This window comes from Rhagoletis pomonella, unplaced genomic scaffold (genome assembly GCF_013731165.1).
Source record: "Rhagoletis pomonella isolate Grant_MI unplaced genomic scaffold, Rhpom_1.0 Rhpom_scaffold_00004, whole genome shotgun sequence".
Taxonomy (NCBI): domain Eukaryota; kingdom Metazoa; phylum Arthropoda; class Insecta; order Diptera; family Tephritidae; genus Rhagoletis; species Rhagoletis pomonella.
The window spans coordinates 76072965-76089862 of NW_023458558.1; the positions used below are offsets into that span (position 1 = coordinate 76072965).

The 16898-nt window shown below is 39.3% G+C and overlaps 1 protein-coding gene across 1 annotated transcript in view; it reads right to left on the minus strand.

Annotated features, from left to right (window-relative positions):
- The window catches only part of LOC118738082, a gene marked incomplete at its 5' end in the record, with an annotated part of 312005 nt that overhangs the window by 263287 nt on the left and 31820 nt on the right, over positions 1–16898 (minus strand). Inside the window, 1 exon segment of the mRNA XM_036469005.1 lies at positions 15615–15877. Coding sequence (XP_036324898.1) covers positions 15615–15877 — 263 coding nt within the window.

The window sequence follows — 16898 nt, forward strand, 5'->3', positions numbered from 1 at the left end:
AATTTTCGGCCATTTAGTATGCTGTATGAAGGCCAACAACTATGCCAAGTTTGGAAGAAATTGGTGCAGCGGTTACCAAGATATACACATGTAACCAAAAGTGGGCGTGGCTACGCCCATTTTCCAAAAAATAATAATATTCTTAATTTTCGTCTTAAAATTATTGTAAATATATATTTTGAGTGAATTATCTTCAGTAGTTACTAAAATATCGCAGTTTTCGTATTTCTGGTAATTACCGTTATATGGAAAGTGGGCGTGGTTACAGTCCGATTTCGCCCATTTTCAATACCAACCTACCTTGGATTAACGGAAACCTACAAACCTACCAAATTTCGTTGAGATATCTCAATTTTTGCTCGAGTTATCGTGTACACGGACGGACGGACGGACGGACAGACGGACAGACGGACGGACAGACAGACAGACATGGCTTAATCGATTTCTCTATTCATTCTGAGCATTTATGTATACATTTGTCTATATCTATCTCGATTCGTTTTGGCTATTACAAACAACCGTTATATGAACAAAATTAATATACCCTTGTGCGCAAGTGCGCTCGGGTATAAAAAAATAAACCCACACTTTTTTTACTTTGAAATCAACTTATCGTAGAAATGGTATAGAATTCTTGAAAATCAATATTCTTCGATCGGAAAACTTTGATTCTCTTCAGGCGACTTTTGGACCACCCTATTGTGCATACCTTGGTGGTCAGCCGATTAATTTAAGTGACATTTTGACCAGTTTTGGCAATTTTTGTTTTGTTTATTTAATATTTATAGTTTTGTAAAAAAGTCCAGCATAGCAGCCGCATAAATGGTATAATATAATATACAACAGGTTGTTGGAAAACTGATAACTGAACTGAATGTTTGTTACTGGAAACCGTGGTCGAGTATTAGAGGTGCACACAACCACTCGGATCGATCCCTGATCCCAGCAACATCCAAAAAAAAAGTTGTTGTCTAATAGCAGTCGCCCCTCGGTAGGCAACGGCAAACCTTCGAGTGTATTCCTGTCATGGAAAACCCTTATCAATAAAACCGTTTGCCGTTCGGGGGCGGGGTGAAGGTCGCTCCCCTGTGTTTGACAACATCAAGGAGTACATCACAAATCAGAGGAGAAGCTCGGCCAAAAACAAACATATTGCGTAGACGCCAATCTATTATTATTGTTATGATCACACGCAAAACCTACGGTGCGGAGAAGACTTTATAATTTCATAAATACCTTAACATAACACCCTTAAATATTTATTCATATGAGTATAAAAAACCCACTGGTGTAAACTGGTTACTATATTACCATTACATTAATACATTACCATTACATTTAATATAATATAATATAATATAATTTAATATAATATATATGTGTTTTTTTTTTAAGGAAAAAAATCCGCAACACGCACCACAAAAAAAAAACAATTCAGAATAAATCAAATCAATTACACTGTGCGACAGCTCAAATCGGTACTTAATAATAATACTACGGCAATGGCTTTTTTCGAGTTTAGCTCAAATATGGAAGATATCCTTGATTGAATCCTTGCACACAATTTATTGTTTAATTTGGTCGAGTTCTTGAAACGTATTCTTAGAAAATACTAATATAAAGGGTTTTTAAACGAGGAATTCATTTTTGAAGTTTGTTTTTTATTAGCTCTGCACTAGATGGCGCTGTGGGGAAATTTTTTTGAATTTCATTGAGTTTTTTTTCAAAAAAATACTAAAATTTGAGGTGTTGTATATTTAAAAAAATCAGTCGCGATGTGAAATTTACATTATTTGTATTACAAATACCAATTTTAAACACCACAAACAATATTTTAAGCAGAAATTAATTTACTTATTGCATTTTGTTTTATTCTTTTGAATACAATTTTTTCAAACTTTCCATCTGTGCTTTTTATTTCGATTATCAAAATTATCTTATTTATTCATTTTTTTTTTTAATTTTCATTTATAGGTGAAAAATAATTTATAAATTCCTCATTATATAAGAATTAAATTTCTCACAAAAAGGTAATTTCTTGTGAAAACACACTTCCATTCATATATTATGTCTATTAAATTTTTAATAAATCAAATTTCATGTTTTTATGTTAACTTTTAATATATTGGAAAACTCAAAAATTTACAGATGATTTTAATATAAATTTTTTTTTTTTTTGATTTTAATATCATAAAATTAAAAACGTGGGGTTCAGCTGATAGACATAAATTGTTTATAATAAATTATTAATGACTTTTGCAATAATTTTAAATTCAAAACTTATCAATGAGTGAAGGAAAAATTATTTTCTACTCTTAGTCTATTTATAGAAACATAGTATATTGAAGTTTTTTATTTGATTTTTTGTTTGCATTATGTTAAAGTTTACATAGAAATACTTGTAACTCGATTTTATCAAACATTTTATGAAAAAAAACACCATTAATGTGTTTTCTTAGGGCTCATTCCACGGTAATCGATACCGAATGAAACGAAAATAAACTAAAGAATATGGCTGTATTATTTCTAGTAAGTAAGAGTAAATAAATCTAATTTTCAAGACTGAAAGCCAAAATTCTGAAATTTATCTCAAAATCAGATATTTTTTTACTTTAGGTTGTACCATTTACAAACCCATATGAGAAGTTAATTTTTTTCAAAGTTTACAAGACTGATTTTCGTAGTCTATTACCTTTTTTGCATTGTTTAAGCCGTCAGTGGAGAGACAAATTCGTTAGCATTGTAACGGCGTAATTTTCAAATTTTTCGGGCAAGTACTAAATATTTTATTATATACTAGCGGTACCCCGGTGTGCTTCTCTACACCAAATATTGAAAAATATTGAAAAATATTTAAAAATTTATGAAAAATCCTGCACGCCGTACTTCCTTTTGTTGGAAGTGCTCCTTTGCGATCTTCTTTGCGATAACATAATGTTCGCAAGACGCGTACGTCGGCCTCTATTTGAACGACTGGATCGTGGCATTTTATTCAATAGCGAACGAAAAACTCAATGCATAGGAACGAATTCGATAAATCGTATGGTAAACGCACTTTTTTTAAAATAATCAAATAAAATTCACAATCGACAGTAAAAAAGCACTTGAAAAAACTTCATTCGAAGCCAAAGAACACTACACAGCCACAATTTTCCACAAAGGTTTTGTTCACTGTAAATCAATGAGGAAATGCATGGAAAATTTCCAGTGTACTCAAACTTTTCGTACGAAACGAAGCAAAAAATTTGTGCAAAAATATTGAAATTTACGAAAAAATAAATAAAATGAAATATGAATTAAGAACTATATTAAACACACGTGTTGATTCTCCAAAGTCCAAAATAGAAAGACCGAATATCAATGTACACCACCTTTTCGATAATACGATGATATGACAGATATGTTGTGTTGTGGTGACTTTCATTCCATTGGCTCTACAAAATCCCTATTGAAAAACTTGCAGCCATGTTTATACTTGACTTAATTTATCCGAAGAAAAAATAAACACAGCACATTTTAGCAACAATTTTTCACCATGTTTTCGATTTTTCATGTATCTGCTGTTGTACCATATACGTGGTTCATGGGACAGACATAAATTGTCATATATCATGAACCGCTGGACCGACTTCGGGCCCACTTCACATAACCCATCTGCATGATAGTCCGAATATGCCGTTTAAATTTGGTAGAATTCGTGCACTTATTTTTTTATTTAAGATGGGAGGTTCCACGCCCCCCTTTCCCAATACCGCACATTTTTCTCCTTGAGTATGGAATTATTTCATATGTCTCTACACCAATTTCCAGTAATCTACTACAAATATTTCAAGAGATATACCAGATGAAAATTTTTATTAGTATGGGTGGTGCCACGCCCCGTTCCGAATTCGGGGAAACTTAACACAAACCATCTGCATAATAGCCCGACTATGCCGCATAAATTTGGTTGAAATCTTGTACTTATTTTTTATATATAATATGGGAGGTGCCACGCCCTCTTTTCCAATACCGCCCATTTTTCTCCATGAGTATGGAATTATTTGATATACCTCTATACCAACTTCCAGTACTCTACCACAAATATTTCAAGAGATATACAACATACAAATTTTAGTTAGTATGGGAGTTGCCACACCCCCTTTTACGAATTCGGGCAAACTTCACATAAACCATCTGCATGATAGCGTGAATATGCCGTAAAAATTTGTTTGAATTCGGTGAAGCCGTTCTCAAGTTATAAGCTCACACCAAAAACGTGTACTTATTTTTATACATAAGAGATGCATATGCCACGCCCCCTTTTCCAAATTTAGGCAAACTCCACATAAAATATCTGCATGATGGCCCGAATAAGCTATATAAATTTCGTGGAATTCGGTGAAGCCGTTCTCAAGTTATAAGCTAACTCACTAATTTTTATATATAAAATAAAGGCGCCACGCCCGCTTTTCCGAATTCAAGCAAACTTCACGTAAACCATCTGCATGATAGCCCGAATATGCCGCATAAATTTGGTTGAATTCGGTGAAGCCGTTCTCAAGTTATATGATCACACCAAAAACGTTCACTTATTTTTATATTTTAGTTAGTATGGGTGGTGTCACGCCCCCTTTTCCGAATTCGAGCAAACTTCGCATAAACCATCTGCATGATAGATCGAATATGCCACATAAATTTGGTTGAATTCGGTGAAGCCGTTCTCAAGTTATGAGGTCACACCAAAAACGTGCACTTATTTTTATATATAAGATTGAAGCAAAGATACACAAAATAGTTATTTTTTTAAGGAAAACACATCTTGGACAGTGTAAAAAATCTGACGAAAGTAACGCTATGACACAGGGAAATATGTTCGAATTGCTTTTAAGTATTTATATGCTTTTATTTTCGAAAAAGGAACCGATTATGTTGGTCACGCCCGTCACATGTCACACCCGTCACAATTTAAAGTTTCACAAACTTCAATAAATTCGGCCAGGGACTGCTACCGTTACTTATTAGCTAATCTGAAATGTGTCATATATCTGTTTGTGATCAGCGATGATAAAGCTAATCATAAAGATATGTTGCTCGAGCGATGGGAAAACTTAAGCTATGCTGTCACGGACAAAAAGATATCATTACTTCGCTTGTCAGGACAAAAAAAGTATCTGAAACAGTTTTTTCAGGTAACGACCTCGGTTTGACTCATACTATTTAAAAATAAGGTACTTTACAATTACTAAGCCATACAATGGAGAAGAAGAGTCCGATCAAGGATTATCCCGTCTTTAGGTGGCAGAATCTTGTATGTGTTCGTAAAATCCGATTTTTTGAGAAACAAAGTTAGCTTAGTTGTCTAATAATGTGTATTTATGTATTCATGCTCAACTTGTCACACCCGTCACAAAGTCAAGTCACACCCGTAACAGTTGAATTTGGAACATATAATCTATAATTTCCAATAGCGGCAAGCAACTTTGGCGTAAATGTTGAGAATGTTTATCACAGCGCACGGCAGTGCGCGCGGGTGACGAAAGCAGCAACAGTAGCATGCTGAAATGACTCGCTTATATATACACGAGATTTGGAAGTTTTTATCCAGACGTCCAATCGACATGTTTGATATATCGTTGGAAAGGTCTTGCAGAGTGTGTCCAGAAAGCTTCGTAAAGGATTAACCGGATTCTTAAAAATTAGGCTAAAATGTTGCGAAACAAAAAACATTTTTTTGCTTTTGCCGGTTTAAGGGGCCATGTGGGTACACCCAACATATTTAGTGTTATTCTATAGGCTAATACCTTTCAAACGATACCTTATATATTAAGTGCCGGCCACTAGTTGGAATGATATAGAGGTAAATGTGTTTTGGTTCGTGTCTCCACTACGAGATGGTTTGGTATGTATGTGGCGTCTGTACGTACCATCATTTAATTTTTTTCAAACTTTCAGGAATTAAAGTACACAAAAAACTAAGAAGGTTTTGTTCCAGGATGTTTTGATTCGTATGCCTGTGTGGGCGTGGCTGCTGCCTGAAATTCGAAAAAGGGCAATTTTTTAAACTACCACTGAGGCCGCACTACTCAGTCCATGTCATTGATGTGGATATCAGTGGAAGGGTCTTCAAACAAGCTATCTAACGCTATCTATTGTGTTTATAAAATATAAATACGCCATAACGTTATCGCCTGAAAACTAAAAATCGGGCTGCTGAAAATAGAGATTTCGAGCATTTTCTCAAAAACTGGTTAGTCGATTTTATTCTAGGTTTCCACAAGTCTAGCCCAAAACCTTAGCTTTCATCTGGTATATAGCTTATATCTGGGAAAACTCTTGTTGTAGACATATTGCGATTCAAATTGAAAAAATGTGGCTCCAAAAAGGGTCAAATGGTTAAAAATTAACATATCCGTCTAACTTGGTTACTTTAAGATATAAAAATAACATACCTAGTTCCCCGAAAAAAACTGCCCTTTCCCCGATTGCCACTGCAAATCGGGGAATTTCCCGCGAGTTGACAAGTTGAAGGATGCAGCTGTGCTAATCACTTCGTACATGTCTTGGAAACCACGACTTGTGTGTATTTTAGAGTTTTTTTCAGTCACATGCCGAAATTGTAACATTCTTCCCCATTTTAATTGCAGGTATGTACACAGTATTTAACTATGCTACATGGCTTTATCACCCGCACTTAACCAACCTGGAAAGACGCGTACAATATTACCTACAATTGTACATAAATAAGTACGTATGAATGCATTTAGTTCACCCAATGTGCCGCTAATACTTACATACATATGTATAAATTGCCACTGAGCAAAACTGCTTGAGCAAAAAACATTAGTTGAATAGCACGTACACGTGATAGAAGTAAAACTTCTTAAAAAAGCACAGGCCCCACACCCGGTAGAAATCTTAACAAAAATATACTACGAGACTATCAGACGAAGACAGTTGTTTATTGTATCCAAAGTTGGTACCAAGTTGATAAGTTTTTATCATATCTTATATTTTTATTTTATTTCTTCGAATACAAAGGATATGATCATTCTTTTCGCTTTATTCCGTATTCGAAAAATTATGTGTTTCAATGGACACATCGATTTGAATACATAATTTAGATTTAGATAAATATTTTTAGCAATTTCTAGAAATCTAGATTATTGTTATGAATTTTCGTCGATTTTAAATTTGCTACCCCAAAATAATTGATATCAAATAAAACACTTCTTTCAGGTAAAATTTTTGAGTGACGAAAGCTGAACTAGAAACACAAAATTTATGATATCAATTTCGTGACGAAAATTATACGCATTTTTTAACTGTCTTTGAAACGTACGGAAAATCTTTTTTTTTTATTTATTCGGAACGTTGCGAAATTCCGTTTACACAAAATAAAAAACAGAACTTTTGCAACGATTCGTATGAATAAAAAAGATTTTCCGTACGTTTCCAAGGCAGTTAAAAAATGCGTATAATTTTCGTCACGAAATTGATATCATAAATTTTGTGTTTCCAGTTCAGCTTTCGTCACTCAAAAATTTTACCTCCAAGAGGTGTTTTATTTGATTTAACTATACAACGAACTATTTAAAACCATAAGCAGAAGAGATAATTAGCAGAAAAACTCTGATGCAAGTAAGGAGTAGTTAATTTGGTTTGTGTACTCGTCACACCCGTCACAGTGACTAAAATGCAGATAACTTGTTCGGATTAAATTGTTTTTGGAATTTTTATTCCAGGCATTGCGTATATCTCGGAAACCTATTACAAAATAGTCGTTTTAAAGAATTTTGTATTACAGTTTAAGAATTAACCCTTAAAATGTGAGTTGAAATGTCACACCCGTCACCGTGGAATGAGCCTTAGCTAAAAAACGTTGAGAGGAATTGAATTTGTTAAATATTTTGCAACCATCAATAAAAATTCAATATTAATAAATAAATTAATTACTATTTTTTTTTTTAAATTGCAATTATCTCTGAAAGTATTAGTGCTATATAATTTGGTATCATTCCTTATTCGCGGAGCATTAAATTTGTGATCGAAGTAAGCTAAGAAAAAATTTTTTTTTAACACATTGAACTTTAATGGACTTGGACGAGCCTAAGATATTGACCAACATTTTTTATGTTTCGTATAGTTTTTTGTAGAGCATAATCCACCATATTTTGCTATGTATTAGCAATAGAAATTCTAAACAAGCGTAGGCATCAGCTTTTTTATACGAATCTTCAACACCATTCTTGCTATCAAGTCTGCTCGGTTCGTAGGCGAAGGAGGTGAGAAGAGAGGGAAAAGTACATTCGTCTCACCTCCTTCGCCTACGAACGAGTAGACTTGAATTCAAGACTTGACGTGTCTGAAAGGGGTCTTTTTGCAGCTGTGCTAGCTGGATTTAATGCCGCTTACGTGCATAACGGCATACATAACCAGATTTCGCAACTAATTTATTGATTTATCGATTTCTTTATGCTGAGGAATGTGCTAGTGAATTCGTCACTAGTTAGTGGTGACAGTTAGTTATCCTGTTAAGTGTTTAATTTTAAAAACGAGATTTGTAAGTACTCACCAAAATACGGGATACGATAATTTAAGTGTTACCAAATACAAATGCCATATGTATATCTATATATGTACTTATTTCTAAAAGGTATATTTCTGTTACCAAACGATATCTCCTTTAATATTTTATCAAATTTAATGAATGATATCTCATTTTTAAAGAGAGAAGCTCGCGTACATGCGAAAAATAGTCACGTTGTCTAAATTTAGTTATATAGAAGGATAATGTCTCTGCGAAAAATTTTTCAGCTAGGGAGCGAGTTATCTATCTCTTCTTTTGATTTGGCGTTGTAACCGCCTAAGCGATTTTGGCCGAGTTCAACAAAGCGAGCCAGTCGTTTCTCTTCTGTGCAAACTGACGCCAATTGGAAATGTCAAGTGAAGCCAAGTCCTTCTCCACCTGGTCTTTCCATCGCAATGGGACCCCCCCTTCTTCGCTGCTACCACCAAAGGGTTCCGAGTTGAATACTTTCAGAGCTGGAGCGTCGGTGTCCATTCGAGCGACATGGTCAAGCCAGCAGAGCCGAGTATTTTATAAATAACTGTCAACAGTGACGTGGGTCCCAGGGCGCGAATGTGCTGAGTGTTTGTTTGATGACAGTAGATATATATTTTGAAAGCCGTTATTTCTGTTCGCAAAGCTCGAGAACGGCTGTACCGATTATTTGGAAATTTCGCACACCCACTGCAGAATTTTCAAGGATGGTTGTAGGCTTAAAAACTCGAACATAGTATGAGGATATACAGTGACGGGCAAAACTGTAACATGGTGTAACACTTTTTACTTCAGCCATCGCCATCTTTCCAAGTTCTAACGACTTTCATACTTTTGTTGTATATTCTTGTTGGTACATCCCTACTCCCTCTCTCATAACGATTTGAAGTCAATACAACAACAATAAAAAAAACCAGCCGACAAAAACGTAAATTAAGGCAGATATTAGAGTTTTGCACTCACTCTCAGTTTTGGATTTGACAGTTATCTCTTACTTAGTTGGAAGTCAGATGACTTTTTTCTGTTTTGTAATTTATTGAAGAAGTGATCACCAGTAAATAAATAGTTAATCAGGAACCATAAATGTAAATAAAAGATTTACTGCGGAAAGGCGGGACCGCACGAAAAGTGGCAAAAAATTTTGGAATTCGCTATTGAAAATGTTAAGACTGAGAAAAAATATAGCCTTAAGTGTTCCCAAGGACAATGGACATGAAGTGCCAATATTGCTGTGGTGGGTAAAAACTTCATTCTGAGTCATTCCAGGACTCAGTTTTCCAGGGGTCAATCTCAAGCGATCATCGTTAAATCAACCAGCAGAACTATTGTGCTCCATGATAAGGCGTTTAAGGTATTTCGTTTGAAATAAGTCAATGTATACTGGATTTCTGTGGAACAACGATACTCAGCCATTTTGAAATTGCCACGAGCTATACCTTACAGTTTGAAGGAGAGATTCTCCATCGAACCGGATAATTGTTTCCGCCAGGGAGTGAAGAGGAAAAAATTCTTCAAATTTAATTCGCTACACGATTAACCATGATGTGAAACGCCAGATCATTTGGGGAAATTCCAGGAACTTCTTTGCGGACATTACAATTTCGTTGAGTTGTTTAAGTCTGCCTTGGAAGTATGCCTTCCGACCACCAAACCATAATATTACCATATAAATAATGACCGTGAATTGTTGGGCTAAAATGTTGCAATAAAAAAATAATAATTTTGGACGGGACGAAGTTCGCCGGGTCTGCTAGTTTTCTGTATTTATCAATGAATTTTGTTGAATCAAACTAGTGGGTTGAGAAATGAATTTTCTTCAAAACTGCATCAGTGGATTTTAGTTTTGCCTCCTTTGGCCTGAATTATGGCCTTGAAGCGATCAATTTTTTAAAGCTAACTTTGCTCTTTAAAATAACTCGGGTTCAAAAAATCAGCGAGATCGTATCTGGAAACTTCTTCAAACTGAGAAGAGACTCAACTTATGTTAACTTAATATGTTTCTCTCAACAAATGATTTGGTATAAGGCTATCTATGGATATGATTTGGTTAGCAAATCTTGTGCTGAGAGAAATATGTATATTTACCTGACTCTTTCCTCAGTGAAGCCATTGTGTCCACGAAGTGAAGTTTGGAACTATGTGTTCTTGATTGGCGCGTGGTTTACGTGACGGTGCTGAGTCCTGTTAGAATATCCAAGGTCTGCGACCAAAATGTTTGTATATCCAAGGCTCCAGAACTACCTCTTAAATAGTTTCCCTATGCACCTGTAAATTTATTTTACCCTCACGGTCAAAAAACACGTGCGGAGAGCGTAATTAGCCGTTAAAGCAACCATCACTATCGAGGGCGTCTGATTTCTGGTGTGTTCGAGTGTTCAAATTTTCAGCTGCCATCTGGCATGTAGATTTGACTTTTAAAAAATATCAGAGTGTCGAACATCTCAAAAAAGCGTTTCTCCGGCAATGGGCCATACATCGCAGGGCCAATTTTAGGCAGCGTAGGATGCCTTCATTTGCCATAAGTCAGGCCTAGGGTGGCTAAACTGAAGACCGCTGATAAAGTTTTTAAGATAACACATTTGTTGTTGTTGTTGTTGTAGCGGCTACAACAACCCCGCCAAGGACGGTTGGTATCTCAGTCGTTGTCGTCAAGTTCCACTAACGGCAACCCTAGGAAGCGTGCAGCTTCTGTGGGGTTTGTCCACAGGGACAAGGCCGTTAGGGTTGTCGGGTTTTCCGGGCATGCGAAGAGATGTTTCGAGTCATGTGGGTTCTCTCCGCATGCCGGACACTCATTCGGCACATCCTCATTCAACCTACTCAGGTAGGAGTTCAACCTGCTGCAGTAGCCGGAGCGAAGTTGAGCAAGTGTTGTGCGTGTCTCCCGAGGCAGATGAAGCTCCGTCTCGTCTATGTCCGGGGGTGGTATGCCTAGAACGGCATTCACAGGTCTAGAGTCCACATAACTCGAGACTGAGTCCCTGTGAATGCCGTTCAGGGCCTGTCGGTAAGCTGTCGGGTCCAGAGGTTGCTTAATGAACCTCTGGACTTCGTCCGTCAGTTCATATAGATGCCTCCTGACGTTCCTAGGCGAGGGCTCCTCTGCAAGCAGCTGTCTGCTTGGGTGGCCACTTCTGTGGCTCCCGATCAGGAACTGCTTGCAGAGCATTATATTATGCTCCTTTACAGGGAGCATTTGCGCCTCGCCGTGCAGGTGGTGTTCAGGCGACATCAAGAGGCATCCTGTCGCTGTCCTGAGTGCGGTGTTCTGTACAGTCTGTAGCTTCGTCCACTGCGTCCTACTAGTCCCTGGCGACCACACTGGCGCTGCGTAGTTCAAAACCGGCCGGCCTATTGCCTTTTATGTTGCCAGCAACGTTTCTTTGTCTTTGCCCCAAGTACTGCCGGCTAGCGACTTGAGGACCTTGTTGCGGCTCTGTACTTTATTGACAATAGCGGTTGAGTGCGCAGGGAAGGAGAGCAGGCTGTCGAATGTTACTCCGAGTATTTTGGGGTTATTCACCGTCGGAATTGGTGTGTCATCGACGTGAATCCCCAGCGGTAGCCTGACCTCCTTCGTCCAGGTTGTGAACAGGGTCGCGGAGGATTTCGTAGGGGAGAGGGCTAGACACTTTGCAGTGAAGAAGCGAGAAAGTTCGGAGAGATACCCGTTTACTTTCGAACACAGGTCATCAATTCCATTCCCAGTCGCCATGATCGAGCAATCGTCGGAATAAGAGACAATCGAGACTCCCTCTGGTGGTTGAGGGAGCTTTGAAATGTAAAAGTTAAACAGTAGCGGGGAAAGGACACCACCCTGAGGAACCCCCTGTTTTATTTTTCGCTGTTTACTCGTTTTGTCTCTAAACATTACCGACGAATGTCGACCACTCAGATAATTTGCCGACCACCGTTTGAGCCTCTGTGGGAGAGAGGAGGCCTCTATATCTTCTAGTAGCGTGGAATGGCAGACGGTGTCAAACGCCTTTGACAAGTCCAACGCTACTAGAATCGTTCTCTCACAGGGACGGTTTCGGTTAAGGCCACGAGTTATCTGAGTGTTTATGGCGTTAAGTGCTGTTGTTGTACTGTGCACTTTACGGAAACCATGCTGATGCTTCGCTGGGGTCAGGTGGTTTGTGAAGTACGGGAGTAGCAAGGCCTCGAGTGTCTTCACTACCGGGGAAAGGAGTGTTATCGGACGATAGGAATCTCCTTTGTTGGCAGGTTTCCCCGGTTTGAGCAGTGGGACCACTCTCCCCACCTTCCAGATATCTGGGATGATGAGAGTGGCCATTGACAAGTTGAGGACCTCCGTTAGGTACGCTACCCCCGCAGGACCCAAATTTTTCAGCATCAGCATGCATATTCCGTCGGGACCCATGGTTTTGGAGGCTTTCGCCTTCCCGATGGCCACCTGAACTTCACCGCAAGTGAAAGCAAGGGGGGCACAGGTTGTTGGCAGTTTGTGCAGCCTTCTGGTCACTCGACGCTTGGCTTTGTCCACCGGAGGATGCAGTATGAACTGCCGGCTAAAATAGCTCGCGCATCGCTCCAGGTCCGACGAGGCTTGGTCGCCGAAGGAAATTTCGACTCTGTCGTCGTGCTTCGTCGGATTAGACAGTGACCTCACGGTTGACCAAAGCTTGCTCACACCAGAGGTGAAATTACAGGTCTTCAGATGCTCCTCCCACTTCTTCCGCTTATGTACGTTTACTAGTTGCCGAATCTCCGCGTTGAGATCCCTGATACGGGGATCTCCGGGATCGGCCTGACGAAGGCTATCACGTTCATCGGCCAGAACAGCCGCTTCGGCAGGGAAGTTTGGACGTGGGTCCGATATACATCCTGCCGGTATGAAGCGAGTTGCAGCAGCAGTGACAGCCCTGCGGAACTTACGTTCACCGAGATGGACGTCGGTTGGTGTGGGGAGCGCTGTGAAGATGTTTTCGGTAAACTCCGCGTAACCTTTCCAATCAGCTTTAGAAAAGTTGATATAGGTCCGGTGTTTGGCGGAGGCAAAGTCGGATGGTTTATCTATCGAGATGACTATGGGTAGGTGGTCTGATGCTAGAGTCAGCATAGGTCGCCATGTTATGCTGTTTATCAGACCAGCGCTGACTATTGTGAGGTCTGGCGAGCTACTGCAGTTACCCATAATCCTGGTGGGTGCGTCGTCGTTTATTGTGCAGAATGTCGAATCGTCTATCTGCTCAGCCAAGTCTGTTCCCCTACGATCGTTTGACAGGCTTGAGTGCCAAAGATCGTGGTGCGCATTAAAGTCACCTACTACCATACGGTTTTCACCTCTGAGGAGCGTACCTATATCAGGGTCATATCCTGCCGGGCAGCAGGTGACAGGGGGTATGTATATGTTAAATATTTCGAGCTCGACATCGCCTGACCGGATAGCGATGCCCTGACATTCTACGGTGGTATCCCTGCGGTCGATGTCTGCTTCGATTAGACGATACTGCACGGTGTGGTGCGTGATGAACGCTAAGCCACCACCATTATCTCGCTCGCGATCTCGACGGCGCACGTTGTACCCGGCGCAATTCAACAAAGTTGAATTGCTGTGCAACTTCGTCTCTTGGACCGCAGCTATCAATATACCATGCCGACACATGAAGACGGTTATCTCCTCAATCTTGCTCTGTAGCCCGTTGCAGTTAAATTGAAGGAGCTTCATGTGGTTCGGGAGACGTGTCGTGATGTGGGGTGTAAGTGATGTGTATGTTCTTGCCGCCGTTGGCTGTGTGTGCTACTGTGGTGATTGCCGCCCTGTGGTGGTGGCGGGGGGCGTCGCAATTGGGGTCTGCGACCGAGCAGCGCAACACGGGCCCTCGAAGTTCCCAGTCCAATCTCGCGTGGTACGCAGACCTGAGCATGCCCTAAAGTGGCACCAGCCAAGGCAGGTGTTGCACTTGACTGATGTCACATTACGGAATATCCTGGTCTGACATACCGTGCAGATTGTAGGGGGAACCAGGAGTTGTTGGCGGCGGCGTGTGGGTGGTGGTGCGGTTGTGTGTGTTATGTGGTCTGTAGTGGCTGTGGTACGGTCTGTGGTGTTATTATGTTGTTGTGTTGTGGTGACTGTGTGAGTGTGTGAGGCTGCTCGGGCGGGCTGTGGTTAGCCGTGGAGGCTGCTCTGTTTGAGCAACAGGGGGCCACGTACGACGTGGTCCACTGTCTATGTGTCCGTAGTTCCGAGCAGACTCTGAGGTGACTCCACCCCTCGCAGGCATTACACTTGACTGAGGTGGAGTTGTGGTGTAATCGTCTCCGGCATACACAGCAGGTGTAGGTTTCTGGCCCTGGGTTTGACTCGATGCCAGCCCTGAGTAGGAGAATACGTAGTGAATGTAGCCCTATGGACGGAAAACTTCTGAGATACCTAAACGGGGTTAGATCGCCGAAACAACAGCCCTAGGTCGGGTAAAACCCGAGTCATTACGGTACGTAGAACCGGCTGTCGTGGGAATGTAACACATTTGTCAACCCTTTTTGTTTAGTTCAACAAAATTCATTCATAAATAAACAAAATATGGAAATTGTATATGGTAACACTTAAATTGCCTTACCTAGTAGTTAAATTCTTTCTTACATTTTTTTATCCCCATAGCAATAAGGATATTACTCAGATGTTTTCCAATATAAATTAATATAACGCCATAATCCCACGTGCACTGCCAATTACGTTGTTCGCTCTCTCAATAACTTGGCGAACCCATTTACACGGCGCATTCTAAATTCGATTTGACAGTTCATCTTTTTTTTCTTCATCTTCTCTCTTTCTTCGTTTTAGTTTTTTTACATTTACTATTCTCTCTTGCTTTGACACCTCAGTTCGATAAATTTCCGGTTAAAATTAGGGACAGCAACCTTTTACTCGTAATTCGCATGGTATTCGAATTTGAATTACAGAATTAAGTAATTTGCTCCAAAAAAGCTGTTTGCAAATTAAGCGATTAAGTTTATAATTGGTTAACACATTACGAATGAAGCTGCCGTGGAAATAAGATCTAATACTACTAGAAAAAAGTGAGAGTAACCAAATTCGACTTACCATCTGGTATTTGTCCCGCTGCGATTGGGGCCGGCACTGTTGGTGGAGGAATGGGTGAAATTGGTGCTGCAAAGGGTTGTTGCTGTTGTTGCAATTGTTGTTCACTTTGCTCGGCAGCCACATTTTCCTGTATTGGTGATTGAACCGTAGGCAATTGTGCTATTTTCTTTTCTTGATTTAAAGCATTAGCGAGAATTTCACTCGCTTTTTTGTCGGTGAGATTATGCTGCACACGTTTATTTTTCAAGTGGTGTGGAGTATCACTGCAAAATGTATAAAAAAACACAAATTTTAGTATTTTTTACACATCTCAAATATTTAAGCGATTCGCTTATACTCGAAAACTTTAAATTCGAAAAATATACTGTGCGTTAATCATTTTAGTACTTTTACCATGATATGCCCAAAAGATAGTCAGACCCTAAGAGGATTTTGCTCCACCTCATAAGCATATTCATATTTTGAAACAGCTTCAGGTAAGTTTTTAGAAATTGGTCGGCATTTTCTAAATTTGGTTAATAACTATATGTGTAAACCAACAATACCCGGCGTGCGTTGCTACGCCAAAGAAAAAAACACACGCATTTATAATTTTAAAATTTTTGTTCTGTAATGCTAACGGATAAATAATAGTTTTGATTTTTTTATTTGGTTGCACGTTGTATGGTTTTTATACCCGAGCGCACTTGTGCACAAGGGTATTATAACTTTGTTCACATAACGGTTGTTTGTAACAGGCAAAACGAATCGAGATAGATATAGACAAATGTATACATAAATGATCAGAATGAAAAGAGAAATCGATTAAGCGGTGACTGTCTGTCCGTCCGTCCGTCTGTGCACACGATAACTCGAGTAAAAATTGAGATATCTTAACGAAACTTCGTACATGCACTTCTATTGGGCGTGGGACGGATGGTATTGAAAATGGGCGAAATCTGACAATAACCACGCCTACCTCCCATATAACGGTAATTTTCAGAAATACGAAAACTGCGATATTTCAGTAACTACTGAAGATAATTCACTCAAAATTGACATTTAGAATAACTTTTAGACGAGAAATAAGAATATTGAAAATTTTTGAAAAATGGGCGTAGCCACGCCCACTTATAGTTACATGTGTATATTTTGGAAACCGCTGCACCAATTTCTTCCAAACTTGGCACAGTTGTTGACCCTGGTACAGCATACCAAATGGCCGAAATCGGACAATAACCACGCCCACATCCCATATAACGGTAATTTCGAGAAATACGAAATCCTCGATAAATCAGTAAATAT